Raw genomic sequence first — 20,380 nt, forward strand, 5'->3', positions numbered from 1 at the left:
CCAGTCAACGAGGGTTTTAATGCAGCTTTCCAAGCAACCCCAGACCCATGCATTTGGGTGCTCACCTCTTTGTGAGCCCAGATGAAAGAATTCGGGCCTGCAAACAGGTGCTCTGGTAAATTCTGGGGCATTCATTTTCAGAAGGCCTCTGGAAATCAGCTGCTGCGTGTTTGTCCTAAGAAACTGTCAGAAATACTTTCTGGAATACAGCTCAGATTGCTAAACTAGGGGAATTGGATTTGGAGTTGGAATTGGATGGGAGTGTAGTATTTTTTCTTCACCTTCATATGCTTCCTCAATAGGATAAACTCCACCAGCCTGAGTGATGACTGACCACAGCTTTACACCGTGCTACAATACAATAGCCTATTCTTCTTTGGTGTCTGAGTACTGTGTATCTGTAAGCAGGGTGTTTGCTTGTTTGTGTGGAGGTTACAGTGTCCAAATATCATAGAATAGCAGAATTATTATTATTATATAGCTTCTCTAGTCCTGGGAGAGCAGGAGATTATAACTCAGAAAAAAAAAAAAAAAGAAGAAAAAAAAAAAAAACAACAAAGAAAGGAAGATATGGTCTGTACTTACAGTAAATGACAGGAAAGAAGAAAACAAAGTTCCTTCATCGTATCTAGACAGTTTGGCCAGGACTCCTTCCAAAATGGTGACAAACTATGAACACAAAAAACACTGCAATTATTTTTAGTAATTGAACAAGGGTATAAAAACCAGCCTTGGCTTCAGGGAAGTGGAGCTCTCGGCATTGCCAGAGGAAGGGACAACGTGCACCCAGCAGGCTGGGGAGTGGGGAGAAAGGAGCACTGCCTTTTGGGTGCTATGGGGTGCAGTGCCCTTGGAGTCTGGGGTGATGCTGGGGTAGGGAGGTGGGTGCAGGGGGTGTGGGAGCCAGCACGGCCCCTCCAGTGAGGGAAGCCGGTGGTCCTTGCTCCAGCACGCAGTGTCAAGCACGCAGCTCGCTGGGTATTCTCGCAGAAGAATTGAACTGGCATATGTTGGCAGAGTATGTTTAAAGGTCTCCACTGTATAATAGGGATGACTTGTTCTCAGAAAGTTTGAAACTATAGGAAAAAACACCCCACCATCCTTCTCCCTACCTCCCAGCTCCCCGTGTGTTAGCACAACACACCAGACCTACACAACACCCCTTGGGAAATGCTGGCAGCTGAACGAGAGGAGCTGAGTCTGATAAAAAAAAAAAAACACACACAACAATTTCCAAACAATTAAACCTGACATTTGGGAATGTACTTCCCACTACTGTCGCCTCTAAATTAATTTCTTAAGACGAGCATATGGTGATCTTGAGCAAGACAAGCTATTTTGTCCACGCAACCTTCAGCGTAGGAGGGGTGACCACCTCTGAGCGCCACCCCAACGTCTACACAGCCGCGCTTTGTAGTGCCACCCCACTGCAGCGGGGTGATGCTGGCCACGGGGTTGTACCCCACAAGCATAAACCCCGTTCCTCAGAACCACTTCTGGCCCAGTTTGTCAATCCTGCTAACAGCGTACTGCATCGCATGCAGTTCCTAATCATCAAAGAGTCACCATGAAAGAACGGGGGGATGTATGATCTTTCCTGTGAGAAACAAGAAGCCAATTCACCATCTTAATGTGTCACATTTTAATGGAAACGCACGTATTAAAAAAGCAATGTTAACAGTGAATCACTTCACCTGAAGTTGAAGGTTACCTTTGCCACTAGGAGTGTTATCATTTCTTTGACGGTTTCCTCAATTAGTTCGTCTATTTTTGAATGGTACTGGTGCTAAAGAAAAATAAAAGGAGAGGCGGAGGAAAATATTAGCATTGATCACAGGCGAGAGCTCTACGGTTGTCAGCCTCTTCTCTTGGCAAACTACGCTGTGCAATAGTATTAATCTGAAGAATTACGCAGCTCGTTACTGTGTGCTCCACCACAGTGGCTGGCGATTACTTACACTCACAGGAGAGCCCTCGAATTTGGGAGAATCCTCCATCAGTTGGTGGAGCGTGGGCAAACCCTGCCCTTCTTCTGCGTGCTTGCGGCTCCAGGAGCCACAGCCACACACCGGAGGGGAGGCTTTTGCCATGCCTGAGAGCAAGCCCCAGGATGCTACAGATCCTCAAGTCCACACAGCCTTTTGGAAAGGGAGCAGAGAGCATTTTCTGCACTGGGGGAGTTTGCAGTGGGCTGAACCCCTGGGGAAGGCGCTCTGCACTTCCAGTCTGCTTCAGCAGAGCACCCAGAGGTGCGTTATGCATCGGGTTCGGTGGGCACACGGTTAAAATTAAGCACGTGTTCAAATGCTTTGCTCAGTGGCTATAAAAAAGATCTTAAAGAAACCCAGCAGACTCGGATCGGTCTTTTTCCTTGTGCAGAAGATGGCAGCCAGCACAGCCCCGAGCCCTGCGCGTTAGCAGGCACCACGGCACGCGCTCAGCACCACCAAGCACCGCCGCTGCCTGCAGCAGCAGCATCGCTTCTGTCTGCAACCCAGTCTCTGCACATGACAAACCCTCCTTAGCTTGGGAGCTCTGATGCAATCAGCTGCAATATGGCTAGAATAGGTACTAAAATACAGTCTTCTACTAATTTAGAAAAGACCTGTTTCCAATACAAGATTTAATTAGTGAAAACATACAGTATATTCTTATTTTCAATGGACTGAGAAAATACTGATTATGACTGCTTTCCAACACAAAACATTTGATTTTTCAGTCAAACATTTCAAGCACTGGTGCTAGTCACTATATTCATTACCACTTGGCATTAATATTGTTTTAAAATGTTAACATCAAATCACATTGAAAGAGACAAATCTGCTTTAAATACTAATCAGACTTTGGGAACGAAGACTGTGAGGGCTTTACAAATGCTAGACGTTGGTCTCGGTGTCTGATCAGCAGTCTGAGCTGCTCTCTGGTTTCTTTTTTTTTTTCCTACAACAACAGCACATTAACACAGGAATTAGGAACAAAGAAAAAAAAGTCGGACACACTTACCCACTCTTTAGCAAACTTTTCAGATGATTGGGGACAGAAATAAAGAGGAAAGTGCGAAAGACAGGAAAAAGAAAATATGAAGATAAACAATAAATAAAACAAAATCTTAAAGAAAAGGGGGGACCTTTTAAATGTGGCTATGATAACAACAGCATCACGCACAGAAACAATAAGCAGGGGGAAATGAAACGTGATCAAAACCTCCTCTCACTGTAACGTCAGAGCTGGCTGCCTGTAGTATGTGCAGCAAGGAACATGGGGAAGGGGCAGGATGTTAGCTACCTGCTGGCAGACCCCTGAGGCTTTCTCTCACTCTGAAGGGGAAGGAGCCAGGTGGGTCCTACAGCAGGGCAGGGGCATGTGGTGCTGCCCCCACGTCCCCATGGGGCAGGACAGGAGTCCCTCTGGCCAGGCATGCAAACCAACAATGTTTGCTTTTGGAGATCCCCTTTCCATGTCCTGCTCTGCAGGTCCAGACACATACGAGCGCCTTGCCCAACCCCAGTTGTCTGTGGCTGAGCTCTTTAATGTAGGGTCAGGCCTCATCAGCTTCCAAATTGACCTGGCACAGCGGGAGATGTGGCCCTGAAGTGAAAGGGACGGGTAACTGCTGGATATGGGGGGAGCCACCAACGTCCTCAGCACACAGGGCCAGCACCTCCTAAGGAAGATGATGAAGGAGCTGCATGCATTGGGGTTGTCATCCCCATGGGGTTTTCCTTCTGCAGCTGCATTGCTGTGCATGTGGGAGACCTTGGACTTGGCTAATTCCCTTCCCTGGGAAGCAGGCAGCGGGCAGGCAGATTGGGAAGACAAGGAGGAGAGGAAGAAAAAAGCAGGGCAGCTGAGGGGCTGCTGGGGCTCCGGGATGGAGGAGAGAAATGCAGGAGGGATGGGAGAGGGCTGCGAGGTGGCTGCACAGCCAGGACGGCCTGGCAGCGCATGCACTTTTGGAGATGGTTGCCCATTGTAAAGGACAATTTATAGAATCCAGAGCAAAATTCCCCTGACTCAATATCAAGTTTCATATTTTCCTCCAAAAGAATGCTTAATTCATTAGAGGGCATTGCCAACTGGGGTTTTTACATTGGATAAACCATGAGTTTTAACACAAAAATAGCTAGGTACATGCAAAACAGAGCATGAAACGCCTTCACCAATGCGTTTTCACTTAAAAGCTTGTTTAAAAAGCAAGTAAGGGCACTGATGGAATAAGCAGGCATCTCTGAGAGCAGGAGAGGCCCTGTGCAAGCACCACGGTGGTGTCTGCAGGGCTCTGACCGCACCTTCCCACCAGGGTGCAAAACCCCTGGGGCAGCCCCGGGGCTGGGGACCCTGCAGGGTATGGCCCGGGCGGACCCAGCTCCACGCCCTGGGGAAAAGCAGTCCCTGCCAGGATGGGGTTGGGAGGACAGCGGGATAAAAAATGGTGCCTGGGGAGGCGTTCAGAGCTGGTTGGCTCCGAAACTAGCGGTTTTAGCAGCTCCCTCTGCGTCCCCTCGGAAAACGCCCGGGGTTAAAGATCGCGGAGCCGGGTTGCTTCGCTCGGCGCAGCAACCGCTGCTGGTGGAGTTCATCGCAGCTTTCTATTAGCTCGATTATTACAATCCCTAATCAGTGCACTACAATGATTCAACTTGACTTTATGTGATGAGTATCTTGCCTTGTCATGTAACAGATTGTGTGTACGTTGTATTTCTCTAAGGACCATCTGACCTTAGATATTAAATAGAAACATACTAGACCAACTGAGAAACATTTAATACATACATTTATCCCCTTAGATGTATTAAAAATTCAGAGGAAAAATAAATATTTAAGATGGTAAAGTATGTTTACCAAATGTTTTAACAGCTGCCTTTAGAGACAACGAAATGGAAATGAAATGATGGGTGTTTGTTTCACAGGGTACTGCTCTCAAAATGCATTCAAGTGTCTGCTGAAGTGCATGGAGCCGAAGGTAGGCTTCGGAGAAAGGCCGCGGGGTGGGAGGGAGTCCCCGGGAGCGAGGTCAGATGATGAGCCAAGTTTGTCTTTGCCCACGTACAGCACTGACAGGGAGAAATATCAGGTGCTCGTTTCCCATCCAAATGTCATCCTCGGCACGGTCTGGGCAAACTGTGATGTGGGAACGGCGCCGCGGACAATTTTAGCCCTTTTTGCTGCTTTTGAACTCCCTGCAAAGGGACCTCGCCCTGGGGGAGCGTGGCTGCGGATGGTGCTGGGTGAAGGGGTGCAAGGTGCGCAGCAGCCCTGGGGACACGGGCTGCTGGCTGCGGCTCTGATGGGGCTCCTGATGGTAAGGAGCATCCCTGCCTTACATCCCTGGCTCACAACCCTGTCTCTCATCTGTCTGCTGTTGATCTGTGCCATCGTTTCCACCGGGACTGGAAGAGTTGGGGTGGCATTTTGTCCTTCTGGCTGTAGTGAGAGCTCTGCTCCTGTACCACGACCCCCCAGCCCCCAGCCTGAGCATCTCATGGCATGAGCAAACGGAGGGGGAGGTAGAAACACTCATTAAAACGAAGAAAAGAAAAAGGGAGGGTGTATAAAATGCTGCAGCCCTAAACGGTAACTTATGCACCGATAATTTACATCTGCTTTGCAACTCTGTTAGTTCAGTTATCTGTTAAAAGCCTCGTGCCCCAGCAAGTGCTGCTTGCCACTGGAGCTGCGCTCGCTCAGGGCTGCTGTACCAAACACCTCCTGGAAGCAGCCCAGGCAGATTTGCAAAGACGAGCGCTCAGCCCTGGCACAACTGAGGTGTGCCCGTGCTGCTGCCCGCTCTCCTTGTGCTCGCCACCCAACTGTGTGCAGAGTGACCGATGCTCAAAATTTGGAGGAAGCTATGGGAACCACCGAGCACCACACGTTAGCAAGGGAAGATGCAGCGAGTGCCTGGACACACGATTTATAGAGCTAACATCAGCCTCCTGCCATCCTAATACTTAACCTGGTGATTTTCTGAATGCAACAAGCTTGCTCTGTCACAATACTGCAGTTGGTTTGATCTCCAAAACGCCACCGTAAATAAAGCAAACCAGTAACTTGCAAGGGCTGACTGTAAAACCTGACCACTCAAAGTTGTACGAGAGGGCTTACCTAGGAAATGCTGATAAGCAGCAGGATAGGAGAGCCAGACAGTATTTGTGAATTTATTCTAGGCTGGTTTATGAATATTTAATTTGGCTTTGAGCCACTATAACAAAATGATCATTATGATGCATTTAATCAAATCCAATTTAGCGTGTCTTTCTAATTCACAGAAACTTCAACCTGCAGCTATGGCTTCAGAAGAAAAACTACAGCAGTGGTTAATTAAACCAGGTTTGTTGTGGGGAAACTTGAGTCATTAAGAACCCAGAAAGCCAGGATCAACAGGCTTGCTGATTTTAGCCCATATTCGAGGAAGTCGAATTTCAATCTACTTTTGTAAGTCTTTTCTTTTCCTTACAAGAATCTCAGCAACAACTTGGCACTTCTGTTTTCCGTGTTTGTCTCCAGAAAACAGTCATACACAAGAAGTCTGTTGCCTACACCTGGCTCCAAAATGTGGTTAATGACTTATATGTGGTCAGTACCCATCAAACAAGCTCTAGAGGTACCTTATGCACACCACAGCCCTTGCAAAAAATCTCTCCTTAGTGGCTGGGATTCTGAATGTTCATATTCGTTGGGTTTATTTGAGAGCAACACCCTGCATATTCATCTGCACGCTCTATATGGAAGGCTAAATCCACAAGTGCTAACATGCCTCTTAACTTAGCACAGAGCAAGATAGGAAATTTCATTACATTGCCTTTAAAAGCTGTGAAAGGAAGAACCTGCATTTTTACCTCTTGGCCCATTTCCATGCTGCAAAGCTTTGTTGACTGAGCTTTGGCATCTACCATGACATTAAACATGGTGCATATTGATTGAGGGACTCGGAAATCTGTTGATCGGCTGGTTTTTTGCAGTTTTACTTCAAACGCAATCCTGGTTCTGTTAAGGGAAGTAGAAAAAGATGCTTCAGTTACTTTTTAAAATACTGAAGCTAATAATAATGTGAAACACACGGCTCCGAAGAGTTCAACAAAACAGAAAGCTGAGTGCTACTGGGAGCGTTCCAGTACAATTGTTACAAACGTGCTCTTACTAAAAATGATTCCCCAGTTTAAAAAGAAACGCGCTCCCCAGAGTACACACTATTTATAAAGTGTGCAACGGTTTCAGAGAAACTATGACTTTCTCGTGCTTGATAAACAGTGTGATGATGTTGCAAACAGCAGTGTCAATGTACACCTATAATTTGGTTGCATTAGCTGATCTGTAACCACAGGCAAACAGCAAGGCTGGTGCGTTCAAGGGAGCTCCTATTACTCCCTAATACCCACTACAAAAGCCAGGAACTCCTTCGTTGCTCCACTGAAAGGACACCAGATCATTGTGGGTTTAGGTCTGCACAACTTTCTTTGCTTGCCAAAACTTTCTGATTGTCTCGTAAGCTCTCAGGAGTGGTTTGTCCAAGGCACACACACTCCCCACAGTACATCTGCACCACGTGCACACATGCAATCGTGCATGGGTGAACACACACACTGCACGAGCCCACACAGAGCTTTTTTGGAGCAAAGGCTACAGAATGTGATCCTGTGTAGTATTTATAATACTGAGATGTTTGTAACTCCAGCATTGGGAAGCCTTGCAGATCAGTGGGCACTGCCTTGCCTTTCTCTTGAGCCCCTCTGCAGATTCCTGAGGTACTTCTCTAACCTAACCTAGCACAGAACAATTATCACATCCGACAGAACCCGCCAACAAATTAACATAGGAGCTTCAATTTAGAAATAACAAATAATATCAGCTGCAGCTCAGGAATAACTCTGATCTTGAAAGATCCCCCAAGGGTTATGCAAATGGAAACTAATTTACAAATGTGAAACTCCCGTTCTTGGGCTCAGATCTGGGCTGGTGCAGAGGTCCTCCTGCCTGGATGTATTAGCAGAACAGGCCTGCCTTGCAAGGGCTGCTTTCCTGACAGCCCCGAAATACAACCAAGTGTGGAAGGCGGGGTGGCTCCTCCATGGCATTCAACGGTTCAGAGACAGACGCGAAGAAAAATGTTGTGTCAAACTGAAATTGCTAAAGAAACCTTAGCCAGGCCCTGTTTGCAGGTGATATAAATAGGGAAAGCAGCATATTGGTTTACATCAGCAGTGGCATTTGAACTGATTTAATTACCAGTGCCAGATTTAGCCTGGACTCGGGGACTAGAATCTTGATAATTACTGAAAGGACCAAAAGTGACTGGGATTTTCCATCTCCTCGCAGAGATGAGCATGTTCCTACTTACTTATGCTCAGAACCATTATATATAGTCACACCATCGCAAGCTAGGCCAGGTTTTTGTAGAGGGGCAATATATTTGTAGAAAGGTTGGAGCAGTTGGGAAAAAAAGCCAGCTTTCAGGCACAAAAACCCTTCTTCAGATGTACCTGGAAAATGGCTTATTTTTCCCTGTTATCTCAGCCAACCTAACCCAGTCTCATTTCTGCAGATCATCGCAGCTACAACTGCACCACAGGTGCAGTAACAGTGTCCAGTTTCAAGTGTTTAAAAAAACAGAGAAAAATCAGTATTTTGCTAGTGGTGCTGGGGAAACAGTGGAGAGCAGAGCTCCACTGAACACGCTGCTGGCCTTCAGTGAGGCTGGTGGAGGCAAAGCACTGAGGAACAGAGCCCAAGGACGCCGCCGATCACTTCAGATTGCAAACCAGCACCTATGTTGCTGCAGGAGGATCCCTGCACTGCCTCACCTGGAGCATTTGCAGCTTACAGCACTGAATTTGTTTTTAAAGAATGGCCTGGCAGCTGGAGCTCAGCTGCCGTGCCAGCCAAGGACATCACGGCCATCTCACTGCACTTCCAGTGCTCAGGGTTTTACCTCAGAAGGCTGCAAGAGCAAGCCTCGAGCTGCCCGCTGCCAGCAGGCCAGCCTACTGCCTCCATCTCGGGGACCAAACGTGCCTCCTCGTGCAGTGACGTTGAATATCCAGCCTGCGAGGACGTGTGAATAACAAATCCCAGCTCGTGCTTGCAGAGCGGCCAGGCAACTGCGGTACAGAACAGCCACATCGCACATTGCGGCTATTATTAGCATGTACCAGCTGTATTTGGCACTCATTTTTCCTTTGGTCTGTCTCTTTGTCTATTAATTTTTGCACGATGGAATGCAAAGTTCATTTCTTCCTCCTGCCTGAACAGCTCTGACACCAAATGAACATGGATTGCTGCGGGAAGTTTGACAATTTAACCGTAACATTTTGTTTTCAAAGTGACGGCTGTCTGTATGTTTGCGAGTTTTTAAAGAAACCTCTCTCTTTTGTGATATCTGCAGGTGAGTATCCTGTGATGATACGGTGCCTTTTCTCTTTCAACAGCAGATGTGAAGCCTGTGTGCCAAGCTACACTATCGACCTTTTTGGAATCGCTTTTCTTGCTTGTTTATTTTTTTCCTGGATCTGTGTTTTCTGGTTGCTTGCTGGGATATGCCTTGGGGCTGTGCCTTCAGCACTCGGCCTCGCTAACAAGAAACTGATTTTACAAAGATTCAACCTCAGGTGCAGCACCAACAATAAGCTAACAGTCCATAAAGCTCGAAATAGTGGGTGATTTCCTGCCTCATTGCGAATAGGCACTCCCCAGAGTCTCAACAGACAAACCCTTGGGTGGGGAGCCCACAGTTCACAGCAAGGAGGTGGCTTTCCACCCAGTGTGTGCTGAGCTGGGGCCACGAATAAATGACGCTGGGAGTGATGCTGAAAGGCAAAGCACAGCACTGATACCGAGACAGAGACAAATGCTGCCCCCGCTGAGCTCCTGCCTTGCTCGCGCACACGTACCTCTTCACGCAGGACTCGATCATGTCACTTGCCATCAGCTTCAAGCGCTGCTCCAAGTGTTTCCCAAACTCCTCCTCAGGCCAGTGCAAATCCCGAATGAAAGTCTGTAGGGCGTCCAGCTTCCAGAACAGATCTTCCGAGGTGCCTGATCCATTGCTGGCAGGGCAGAACGAGAACACAAGTCATAAGCGGCATCAGACTCTTTGCCACCTGATGTGGAGACCATTCCTGCAACAAGTGTGGAGCAGACAGTAGTTTCATACACAGGACAACGCTGGCCATCTCCACCATCAGGATTTTGAGTTTTACCATACAGTTGCCTAATCTACCTTGCTGTCATAACCCACGAAACTCTCCAGACCAGATGAGTAAGACAACATTATGAGTTACACATATTAACAGGAAGAACGTGTGTATGGTAAAAATCAGCCTTAGTTAATAACCACATCAACGCATGTGGTTATTAAAAATTAAGGCCAGGAATCGTGGTAGAAAATCCTCGACCAGTAATAACTACCATACTGGAATGTATGCAGTTATTAAGATTTGGTTTCATGCAATCGTCCCCCCTCCGAATTGTATCTTTAGGTGGCCTTGTCCCTCCCGCCGAGGCCCCGGTTCCAGGGAAGGGACAGTGCTAACAAGTGGTGAGCGAGGACACGCGTTAGCTCTTGAACAGCTGGAAAAAAATGGGGGTAAGTCAATTGAGCTAAGGGCACTGGGCATCTCACATCCAGACCTTCTGGCTGGATTGACTGCTGCACCTTTCCGCAGAGCTGCCTCTTGCAAAGGCATCTAGAGGATGACAGATTTCCATTTTCCAAAAAAAAAATTATTTTGCAACTTCTTTGGTCTGTCACAAAACTCTGAATTTCTTTCCAAAGCTTGCGTTCTCGAACCCACACCCTTGCCCAGATGGAAGTCTTTGGTCCTGCAGTGTGTAGCTACACCGGCTCTTTTCACAGTATAATTATATCCCAAACCTCCACTGATGGAATAAAAATACAGAACTCGATTGTGCTCCGCTTGTGCAGAGAAATTTATGCATCCATAACCCTTTTCTCTCCCTCTCTCCTTCTCCCTTTTTTCTTTTTTTTTTTCAGAACAATTACCAAGGGAGCTTCAAGAGTTCCAACCCCCTCCTCGCGTACCACTAATGCTAACACGGTAATTTAGAAGATATTTAACACACCATGCATTACCACTTGTGCCGACATCATCTATAGAAACAGGTGAGGGAGGGTGTTTCTATTGTGACAGATGCCAGCTGCATTGAGTTAATGCTAGAGGAGACCGGAGCTAAATGCATACACGTGGGCTACTGCGAGGTGAAAACCGTGTCCCCAACATGCCAGGGGCCCTGCGGGTCCTGTGCCAACGGGGAGAACGATATCAAGGATGGGTCATCTCCATTGTAAGAGAAACGAGTCTGACACTAAGCGACAGGTAACACGTCCTCGATGGAGTGGGAAGGGTGAGGAAAAGGAAACCAGGGAAGTGAAAAGATAAAGAATCAGGCATTTCCTCTGACCATGGGACAAGTTGGCAGAAGTCTCCAGTGCTGCTCCAGCCACCAGTTTGTAGCTTCTCCTGGTTCAAACCTGTGCTTGGGTATAAGTAAGCTTTAACAGTCTAGACCCAGTTTCAGAAATGCAAGAATTTATGTCTGAAATAATTAAATACGTGCAAATGCAGTAATTGGTATTTACTACAGCAACATTATGACACCCATTTGCTTTCAAAATTTCAGAATTATTATTTTTGGTCTTTTTCTCACTTTTGATTAGGGCTTCAGGCGAGTAAACAATGTATTAGATTTATTTCCAAGTTGCACTGTTAATATTTTGCTTGTGAGCACTGCACTTAACTCTAATCGCCAGGCAGCTTGCAATACACCATTTATGTTCAAGTTTTCAGAGGGATTATCCAATTTTCTGTCATGACATGATTCTTATCTTTTCAAGGGTAATACCACAAAGCATGCACAGAGAAAAAGATTAAAACTTTCAAGTACTCTTTACAGGCAACTGCCTAATCTAGCCTTTAATACAGCTATCTTAGCATGAATATGAGTTGTATACTTTGAAACATAAATGACCGTGATAATAGTTAAAATGTTTTAAAACTCTATTAAAAAATTAAATATTGGTGTTTTCTTTATTTCTGGTTCATTACCATTGCTCTGCAATAAAGTCTGTGCATGGCAGAGGCATTTTGGTGGACCCCAGGTGTAGATGTAATCGAGGGTGTTTCAGTAACAGTGATGGGGAGAAAAAAAATGTGGGAGGCTTCTTCGGTTTTATCTTTTAGGAGAGAGGAGGTGGTAAGGAAAAAGCAACACAAATGTGCAGAACTGGCTGAGACCATCCCAGGATGGTCTTAAATGGCCCAGGGGAACTGGGAAGATCTCAGGTCCTGTGCTAGGACATCTTGTGAGACCTGCTGCCTCCAACGCAGATTGGGATTTAGCCACCTGTACCTCTCTCCGCATTGCTTGGTGGCTGGGACTTGTAGGGGGAATCTGCTCAAAGAGCTGACGGTGCCTGATGTGTGCTCAGCTGGGGATGTGCAGTTCCGCCCTCCTGAGCACACACCTTGGTCTCGCACGGGGAGCCTGAGATAAGAGCCCGAGGCTCCTATGGAGTGACTGTGCTGACACAGTGTCTGATTTCTCCAGCCACAATCAAAAGCTCATGCTGAAAAGATCTTTCTTTAGTTGGTCATGGGATTACCCAGCCTGTAAAGATGGATGTGGAGTTTCAAATGGGCCTCCCACAACCTGAATAAAGATCATTGCAGGGTGTTTCTCTGTGCTAAACTGTTTCATCAAAATCAAGACAAAATTATTATCTGGGGAATGAGGAGCTCACATTAAAGAAAATTTACTTTTAGATCTACATCTGGTCCACAGAAATTGGTTGACTGGTATTGAAATTGGTTCATCTTCTCTTTTGGACAGAACTCTTTGCTGAGACACAACAGCTCACATTAAACGCTCTGCGGTTCGTATGTTGGCCAGGCCGTGTCCCGCTGGTGACGGCTATTTTGTAAAGCAATATACTTGCTCAAATTCTCAGTGGGAGAAAGAAAATTTTTCAAGATTTATACAAGACACCCTCAAAATGCACATGCCAGAAATTCACTAGTGTCTCATTCAGAAAATGTCTAATTAACTGTACCACTCTTTAAAGTTTTATATAATGCAGAAACAAACAATACATATCCATGCCAAGATGACTTTAAATTTAAATGAGATCTAATTTGAACTGAATACACACTCAGAATCATAAATAGCAGCCATCCATGACGGTGCAGAAAAGCTAGGCATTTGTGGGATGCCTAGCGGGATGTTAACTGGTAGATTTGGTACTTTAGGGAGATTCACATTTGGTAGATTCACATTGGGCAGATTACTTGTTAAACTCCTGTGGAAGAAACAGACAGAAAGAAAAAATACCATAACAGTGACAATGCAGATGTAGCAGAAGCACATGACACTCATAAACAAATCTGCAGAGTTCACAGCACGACGACAGTTAAAAAACTAAAGCAAAACATTTCAGAAAGAAGCATGGGTATGGAAGCTTAAGTGTACTGTTTTGCAGTCTGCAATAAAAAGCAAGTTACTTAAAGAAACAGAATGAAAGAAGAATCACAAAGTAGCAAATTAGCAGAGTACTCAAACACCCACACAAAATAAATTAACCTTCAAGTCCTGATACCATTTCAAAGTGCAGAGAGCAGCCTTTGCTTGTAAAGATCTACCTCGTAAGGAAGCGAGTCTCGGTTCAGCATTCTCAGGTTGGAGGGATCCATGAAATCGCTAAGCTAAGCCAGCTACTGGAAAAGTCAGGGAGCTTTTTTTGGAATCAGGACTCAAAATAATACACATGGGTTGAAATTCTAGCTCTGCTCAAGCCCTTAACAGTATTTGCCACCAAATTCAATGGAGTCAGGATTTTACTCCAAAAACTCCGTTTATCTTGTGCTGAACAAATAATAAAAGTGTGCTAACCGGGATCAACTGATGGGTTCTTCCTAAATGAGGACTTGTGTCCTGAGCCTACCCTTGTGTTTCTGTATGGAGACAAAATGTGTCCCTGGTCTACGTATGTGCAGTGAGAGTTGCATTTAGTAAATCCAGGACTGGTGTATGAATGTTGCTTAGCTGGAAATGGGCTGTGGAGTGATTAAGATATTCAAAGATTAATTTATGAAGCAAGTGTACTTGGGCATTGTGACTTTAATAAACATTTTCAGATATGCAACTGTTATGCAGAAAGAGATCTCTTAAAAATGGGCTAGTGTATTAATTTAATGCAAAATCTTGTTTCTCCTGAAACAACGTGTGGTATAGCAACACCGCATGCCTAAAGTTTTCAAAACACCATCTTTACCGGACCATTGTTTGGGCTCAGTAAAACTAGAATCGGGACTTCAGGATTTCAGCTTCATCCTGTACTGCTGAAGTTCCTGGAAGCTTCTCTGCTGATGCGCAAGGACTCAGCTTCAGTGTTCAAACTTCCCTGGTCCTGATGACCGTACCAGAAGATGCCACCTTGAAAGGTCTCCCCCATTCCCCTGGATGAAATTAGAAGGTGCTGTACAGGCAGCTTTACCAGGAGTCTTGGAAGAGTATCAAATTGCACATTTTGTGTTTCAAAATTTTAGCAACTTTTTTGAGTCATATTTTGAGGTGTATTTCTTACTTTAAATTTTATGTATAAAAAATCCAAAGTAATGGAATTGAGCTGGCTATACTGAATAAATGTTTCCTAATGCAATAGAAGATGTGAACTCCATCTCCACAAGAGCTGTTCGTCTTTGGTGGCAACTCTTAGGGAATAGACTGGGACTTAGAACCTCATTCTCCCTTTGTGAATACAATCCCTTGTCTGGGGAAAAAAAAAATCTATATACTTTTACTAGTGAAAAAAATGTATGTTTTTGTTTGCTTTTGTTTCTATGCCTCTTAGTAGATTTGACTTCACTTTATCTGCTTGTTGTCTTTGTTAGGCAGCAAGGAGATAGGAGAATTTACTAATGCAACAAAGCCATCCATTGTTTCCATTCATACGGTGTCTGCCTATTAAGATGGTATGATTGCTGAATGAGACACAGACTCCACAGTGATTGAGAGAGTGTTAAATCTTCAGAAATGGCAGTGCATGTGGTTAAATACTGATATGGAATAAATAAAGAAATAGCAAGAGGTGGACAACATATAAATGTATAAGGGAAAGCAACTTAAATAACTTAGCCAGATGGTAAATACATAAATCAGAGGACCTTTGGTTTTAATATTAAAATTCAAGAAGTGACAGTGTTATATTAATAAAAACACTGTATTAATAAAATATGACTTCTAGAGTAAACAGTATACTATATTCACACGGAAACATATTTCTTTTATACAACACATTATTTTGCTGATGCAAGGATATGTTGCAAGAATAAGTTAGTACTCTTAAAAGAAAACAAAACAGCAAAATAATGGAGTATAATATGTTAACATACAGTAACTAATTTTAAAAATATTCTCCTGAATTGACATGCACAGTTTTGCAGGTTCAACCGATCTAATTATCTGACTAACAGTTGCAGTGAGACCTGTAAAAAATGATTAATATTACCAACAAATGTTCCAGCCTGCAGTTGCTCAGACCATAAAAACTACAGGTCCAAGATGAGAAACTGTTTCTAAAAGCCAGCCGTGCCTATTTAATATAGACAGCTAAATATAACCTCAGCCATCAGGCAGGGAATGTGGGCATTTGGATCAACAAGATGAGGGCTGTCTGATTTAAGAAGCTTTGGGACTGGCTCCTGATACGTTTGATAAAAGACGTACGCCCTGGAGCTGTACTGCTTGGTTTCTTGGTTTCTTCTCATTCACCCCCATTTGTGTCTGATGGCGATGTAAATGGCTCTCACCTGCACTGCCTGCTAGGAAATTCTTGGTGCAAGCAGACTGGCAACATCCCCACGCTCATGCTGTACCATGGTACTGGTCAGAGTTGCCCCAGTACGGGAAGGAGGGCAGAAAAATCACCATGTTTTTACTGGGGAGTCTCCGGTTTCAGGACAGAGTTAACCAAGAGCCTGGTCTGTACTGAAGTGCTTGGTTCCTACGTGATCCCTGAGATGATTTACTGATGGGAGAGGCAGACGCCTGTCTCTTCCATCACTAGAAATGCTCGCTACCTTACTGCCTAGGCTGAACAAATGCTCGAGAGCAAATCTTTTCACAAAAGCCTTGATGGGAAGCAGAGAGCTTGATAGTGAAGTAGGCAGTCAAATCTGTGTTCTTCCTCTGACTGACACCCAGAATAGTAACAAAAATACTCATGTTCACTACACCAGTGCTTCTTGTAAGGGGAAATGTTTTTCACTAGCATCTTATAGCAGTGCAACCTCTTCAAATGGTTAATATAATCACACTGTTCAATTTCTTACATCTTAAATGAATGATACGTTTATAAACAGTTTGCAAAGGGTTAGTGAGCAATCAGTCGATGTTAAAGCCAGGACTACAGTGTGGTAGAGACAGCCATAGGTCAGTGAGTAACTTCCTAGTCAAGCAATTGAGACTGGTTGTCGCTGCACCGGCTTTAGCATTTGCTCAGAAAGATCTTTCAACACAGACACACACAGAGAGACGCACACACACACGTACGTGTCTGCTGGCTGCGAGATAAATCAGCGTTCTCTGAGAAGCTAGCACGAAAAAAAAAAAAAAAAACCACACCACCCATTGCACAACCCTACTTTTCCAAGACCTCTCAACTCACCAGAGAACAGACCTGCTCTGTAGCCTCCGTACTTGGATGACTGTGCGAGGGACAAGTGTTCCACGCTTCTCGGCGTGGATTCATGCGAGCACACCAGCTGCTCTAGCGATAGGGCAAGGACCCCCTGCAAATTCAGCAGCTCTGCAGAGGCAGCTTACAGAGCCCTCATGAGCACATTACCTCGGTGCTTTTTCCCCCATGTTTTCAATACTTAACAGCATCTCCCTCGCTGTTTGTGATTTCTATACCTAACTCCTCGTAGCATAAGGTGCAGAGTATTCAGCAATGAAAATAGAAGAAATACATGCTTGCAAACTGCCATCTGGTCAGGTTATGGAGGGCTACGTATTTCAGCCTTGATTGCAAGCATGAGTGCAGAGAAACCCTTTCAAAAGACTCTGCGCTGTGGAATAATTTCCTGCCTTAGAGGAGATAATGAGACTTCTTCCTTCTTGCAGTTGACTGTAATGATCCACAGTGGGACAGCAGCAGGCTGAGTGGAACAGCCATCCACGACGATCTGCCTTTTCGGGCCAACCCGAAGGCCTTTCTTCAAAGCAGAGGAAAGCCGTGGAGCCACATGCTGCGGTGTGCCCAGTTCCAGAAAAGCTCGGCTGGAGAGCCTGCAGAAGGCCGTGACTTGGATAGGAATTGGCTGGTCCAAGATATTTGAGGGTCAATGGCCTAAAAACTCAACTGTGCTGCAGTCGGACACGTAGGGGAAGAAGGAAGCAGACACAGGAGGGCAGATAAAACCGAATACGCCTCTGACCTGAGTTCTTCTGCAAGTTCACTGTAGATCAGCCAAGGAATAGCAGGTGGTCTGCCCAGGAGGCAAAAGACGAAGACGCCTTAACATTTAGTTCTGAACAGTGCATCAACACCGTCATATGAGCGACTCCCCTCTTCTCCTTCACACAGCATGTGCCACCCTCTGTGCATTCGCCCGTACCTCCCTGTGCTGGGTCTGATCAAGTGAAGCCAGCATTTGCAGCTCGCACTTCTGTGTGCGAGACACAAGAACAAAATACCGACTAGTGAAAAAAAAAACCCAGAGTGCATCTTTTCACCAGATGGACACAAGCTTCTTGTGAAAAGCACCCACTTTCCTGCTGGAACAAATTTTGTAAATTCTCGGGTCTGTACGACATCTAATCATCTAACCGTAACCCACCCCGGGCTTTCGCTTGAATCTGTGATGCTCAAAGTGCTCTGCAACTGAAGCTCCCCAAAGGGCAAAGACACTAGAAGATAACTAAGAAAAGACGTAAAAAGTATCAAAGATAACTTGAAAATGATAGATTTTGGCATACCCTGAAACAAGGCATTTTTACAGGCAAGTACCACAGCCAAGTACTCATGCACGTCTATAGTTATGCCACTGAAGTCAATGAATGCCAAAATAATATCAGCTTCTGAAAAAAGAAAAATCAGAATGAATTGATTATTGACTGCCCGACTAAGGTAGGCAGTTGCACTGAGTTCACTGCCTCTGTTTCATAACAACAAGGAAATACAAACAGATTCATTGCTAAAGCAGAGCTCTGAAACTCGAGTTAATGCTAACTTCGAAGTGCAATTCTGCTTGAAGGAGTGGCTGTAAAAATGGCATTCTCCTACTCGAAAGATCTATTTCTTCTATGTTTTCTGGGTCACATCTGCTTATTTGAAACAAGATTTTTTAGGATTTTTAATCCTGTTAGCCTGCAGACCAAAGACAGCAAATGGAAAGTGAGAGAGACTCCTGAACGCCAGCCACTTAACCCCACTCAGAACAGAGGGGATGATCAGGTGTCAAGAAAAGGCCCGCGATTTGGCAGGCACAATCCTTATGGATGCTGAGGATGCACAAGAAAGAAAGGAGAAAACCTGGGTAATCAGATTCCAGGTTGCATATGGGAGGCTGGCTGCTGAACAAATTCTCCTTTCCTTGTAAATTGAACATATTTGGTGTGAAAAGCCCTGAAAGACCACACGTTCTTTTACACAGCAACCTCAGAGCGCAGTGCCACTTAACTTTGCTTAGAGAATGAGGGAAAAGCAGGGAAAATAACCTCTATAGAAGTCATCTGGTCAAAATCCCTGGTCTGAGACACTGTCAGACTCACTGTGCTTGCACAGAGTCAACCCTTCTAAGTCCTTTATTAGAAGGAAAAGTCAGTTCTTTTCCTTCACAGGAACCGACTTGGGCTTTTACAGCAAGCACAGCAGGGTTCAGCAGTGCTTCAAAACCTGTCAAATAACAACAGCAATCTAAAGCAAATGTCATGTTTTCACCATCCACTCGCTCTTGGGTTTAGTACGGGCTTCTCTCAGGCTCCTTATTTCTCGCTGGCCAACCCCTAGTCCTCCACATCTATACCTGATTCTGCTTCAGTCACCTCCCCTAGGTCTCACTCGGGTTTCTGCATGCTGGTGGCCTGTTGGGTCACCACGTCCTCGCTGGGCTGCTCCCTTCTGCATCTCCTTGAGCTGGTCGGGGCTGGGACCCCTTCGGGCTGCCCGGGGACACAGCCCACAGCCACCAGCCGTGGGGATGATGTGCCATCCTTCCACGGGGTGGGTGGAAAAAAATGAGTACGGGGAAGAATAAATACAGCAATGACTCACTCAGGTTACAGGGCTGGACTGAACGCAGGAAAGCAAGGGTTTTGTTCTGAAAAGGAGCTGTTTGAGTTCAAAAGCAGCATTGGGGAAGGCCTTTTAGGATGGGATCCAAAAAGCCATGCCAGCTAAGAAGGTTTTCACATTTTCATGCTTCCATGTCCAAAGGCACACGGTTTGAACTGAGGCAGCAATGCATTTCAAAAAGCAAATACCATTTCCTTCATTAACTTGAAAACCCTGAAGAGATCAGGCCTTCTATTTTTAGCATTCAACTAGAAAATACAAAGCACTTTCTGCACGTCCAATCTAATGGTTGCTAATTCATCTCTGCATGAATCTCCATCCATTTGCACCCAAATTCCGATTGTATCAAAGGAGGTTTCCTTACTTTACTGGCTCCCATGACTCCCGCTCAAAGCCCCTGTGAATTGACTGTGCAATTGAGGACTCCATCAGATCGACATATCTAACAACAAGTGGAGCAAACAGGTCTTGGAGGTGTTTGTGGAATTTTCCATTGCACAAATTATCTAGAATAGATAAATAAAAGTATAGTAAGAAACTACTGTTACTAAAAGCTCTGTAACAAGCCACAGCGTGGCACTTCATCACACAATGAATTTGTCAGCGCACAGAAAGAAACTCCGAGAACAAAACAGGAGCTGGCATCAGGCACTGATGCTCACGACAAAGACAGGAATGGCTTCTTATTCAAAACAAGTAAACAAACAATGAATCTTCTTTTCCATTAATGTCAAACTTACAGGTTACAAATACATTATTACTTCCTGTGAATAAAATGGGTGTAAGAAATACAGCATGGCAAACATTAGGACTTTGGCAGGTAGGAGGATCATTTCTTATTCAGTTACTCACTACCATGACACTGGAAATTGCTTTTGGAGGATGAGTCCCTGGCTTTTTTATGTGGTGTCAGAAAGCTGGTGGGGCCCTGGCCGAGGATGTAAATCAAGGAAAGAGCCAGCTCAGCCACCAGCTCCCCGGCAGCAGTCACACCACCCTGGGGAGTGCCAAGTCCCCAAGGGTTTTGAAGGTGTGAGCCCATGTGTGCTTTGGAGAAGAGCCTTATTTCAC

General features: G+C 45.2%; 1 protein-coding gene across 3 annotated transcripts in view; it reads right to left on the minus strand.

Moving 5' to 3' along the window:
* CADPS (calcium dependent secretion activator) overlaps nucleotides 1-20,380 on the minus strand; it is a gene marked incomplete at both ends in the record, with an annotated part of 194,308 nt that overhangs the window by 24,926 nt on the left and 149,002 nt on the right. For 2 of the 3 annotated variants that reach the window (XM_084292522.1, XM_084292521.1), the window contains 5 exons: nucleotides 586-669; nucleotides 1,712-1,786; nucleotides 6,840-6,987; nucleotides 9,888-10,043; nucleotides 19,674-19,815. In XM_084292522.1, the coding sequence (XP_084148648.1) occupies nucleotides 586-669; nucleotides 1,712-1,786; nucleotides 6,840-6,987; nucleotides 9,888-10,043; nucleotides 19,674-19,815 (605 nt within the window). Of the gene's footprint in view, nucleotides 1-585; nucleotides 670-1,711; nucleotides 1,787-6,839; nucleotides 6,988-9,887; nucleotides 10,044-13,165; nucleotides 13,313-19,673; nucleotides 19,816-20,380 lie in introns of all 3 variants that reach the window. The other variant, XM_084292520.1, reaches the window with a different exon arrangement.

This window comes from Netta rufina (assembly GCF_964035555.1).
Source record: "Netta rufina genome assembly, chromosome: 10".
NCBI classification, from domain to species: Eukaryota; Metazoa; Chordata; class Aves; order Anseriformes; family Anatidae; genus Netta; species Netta rufina.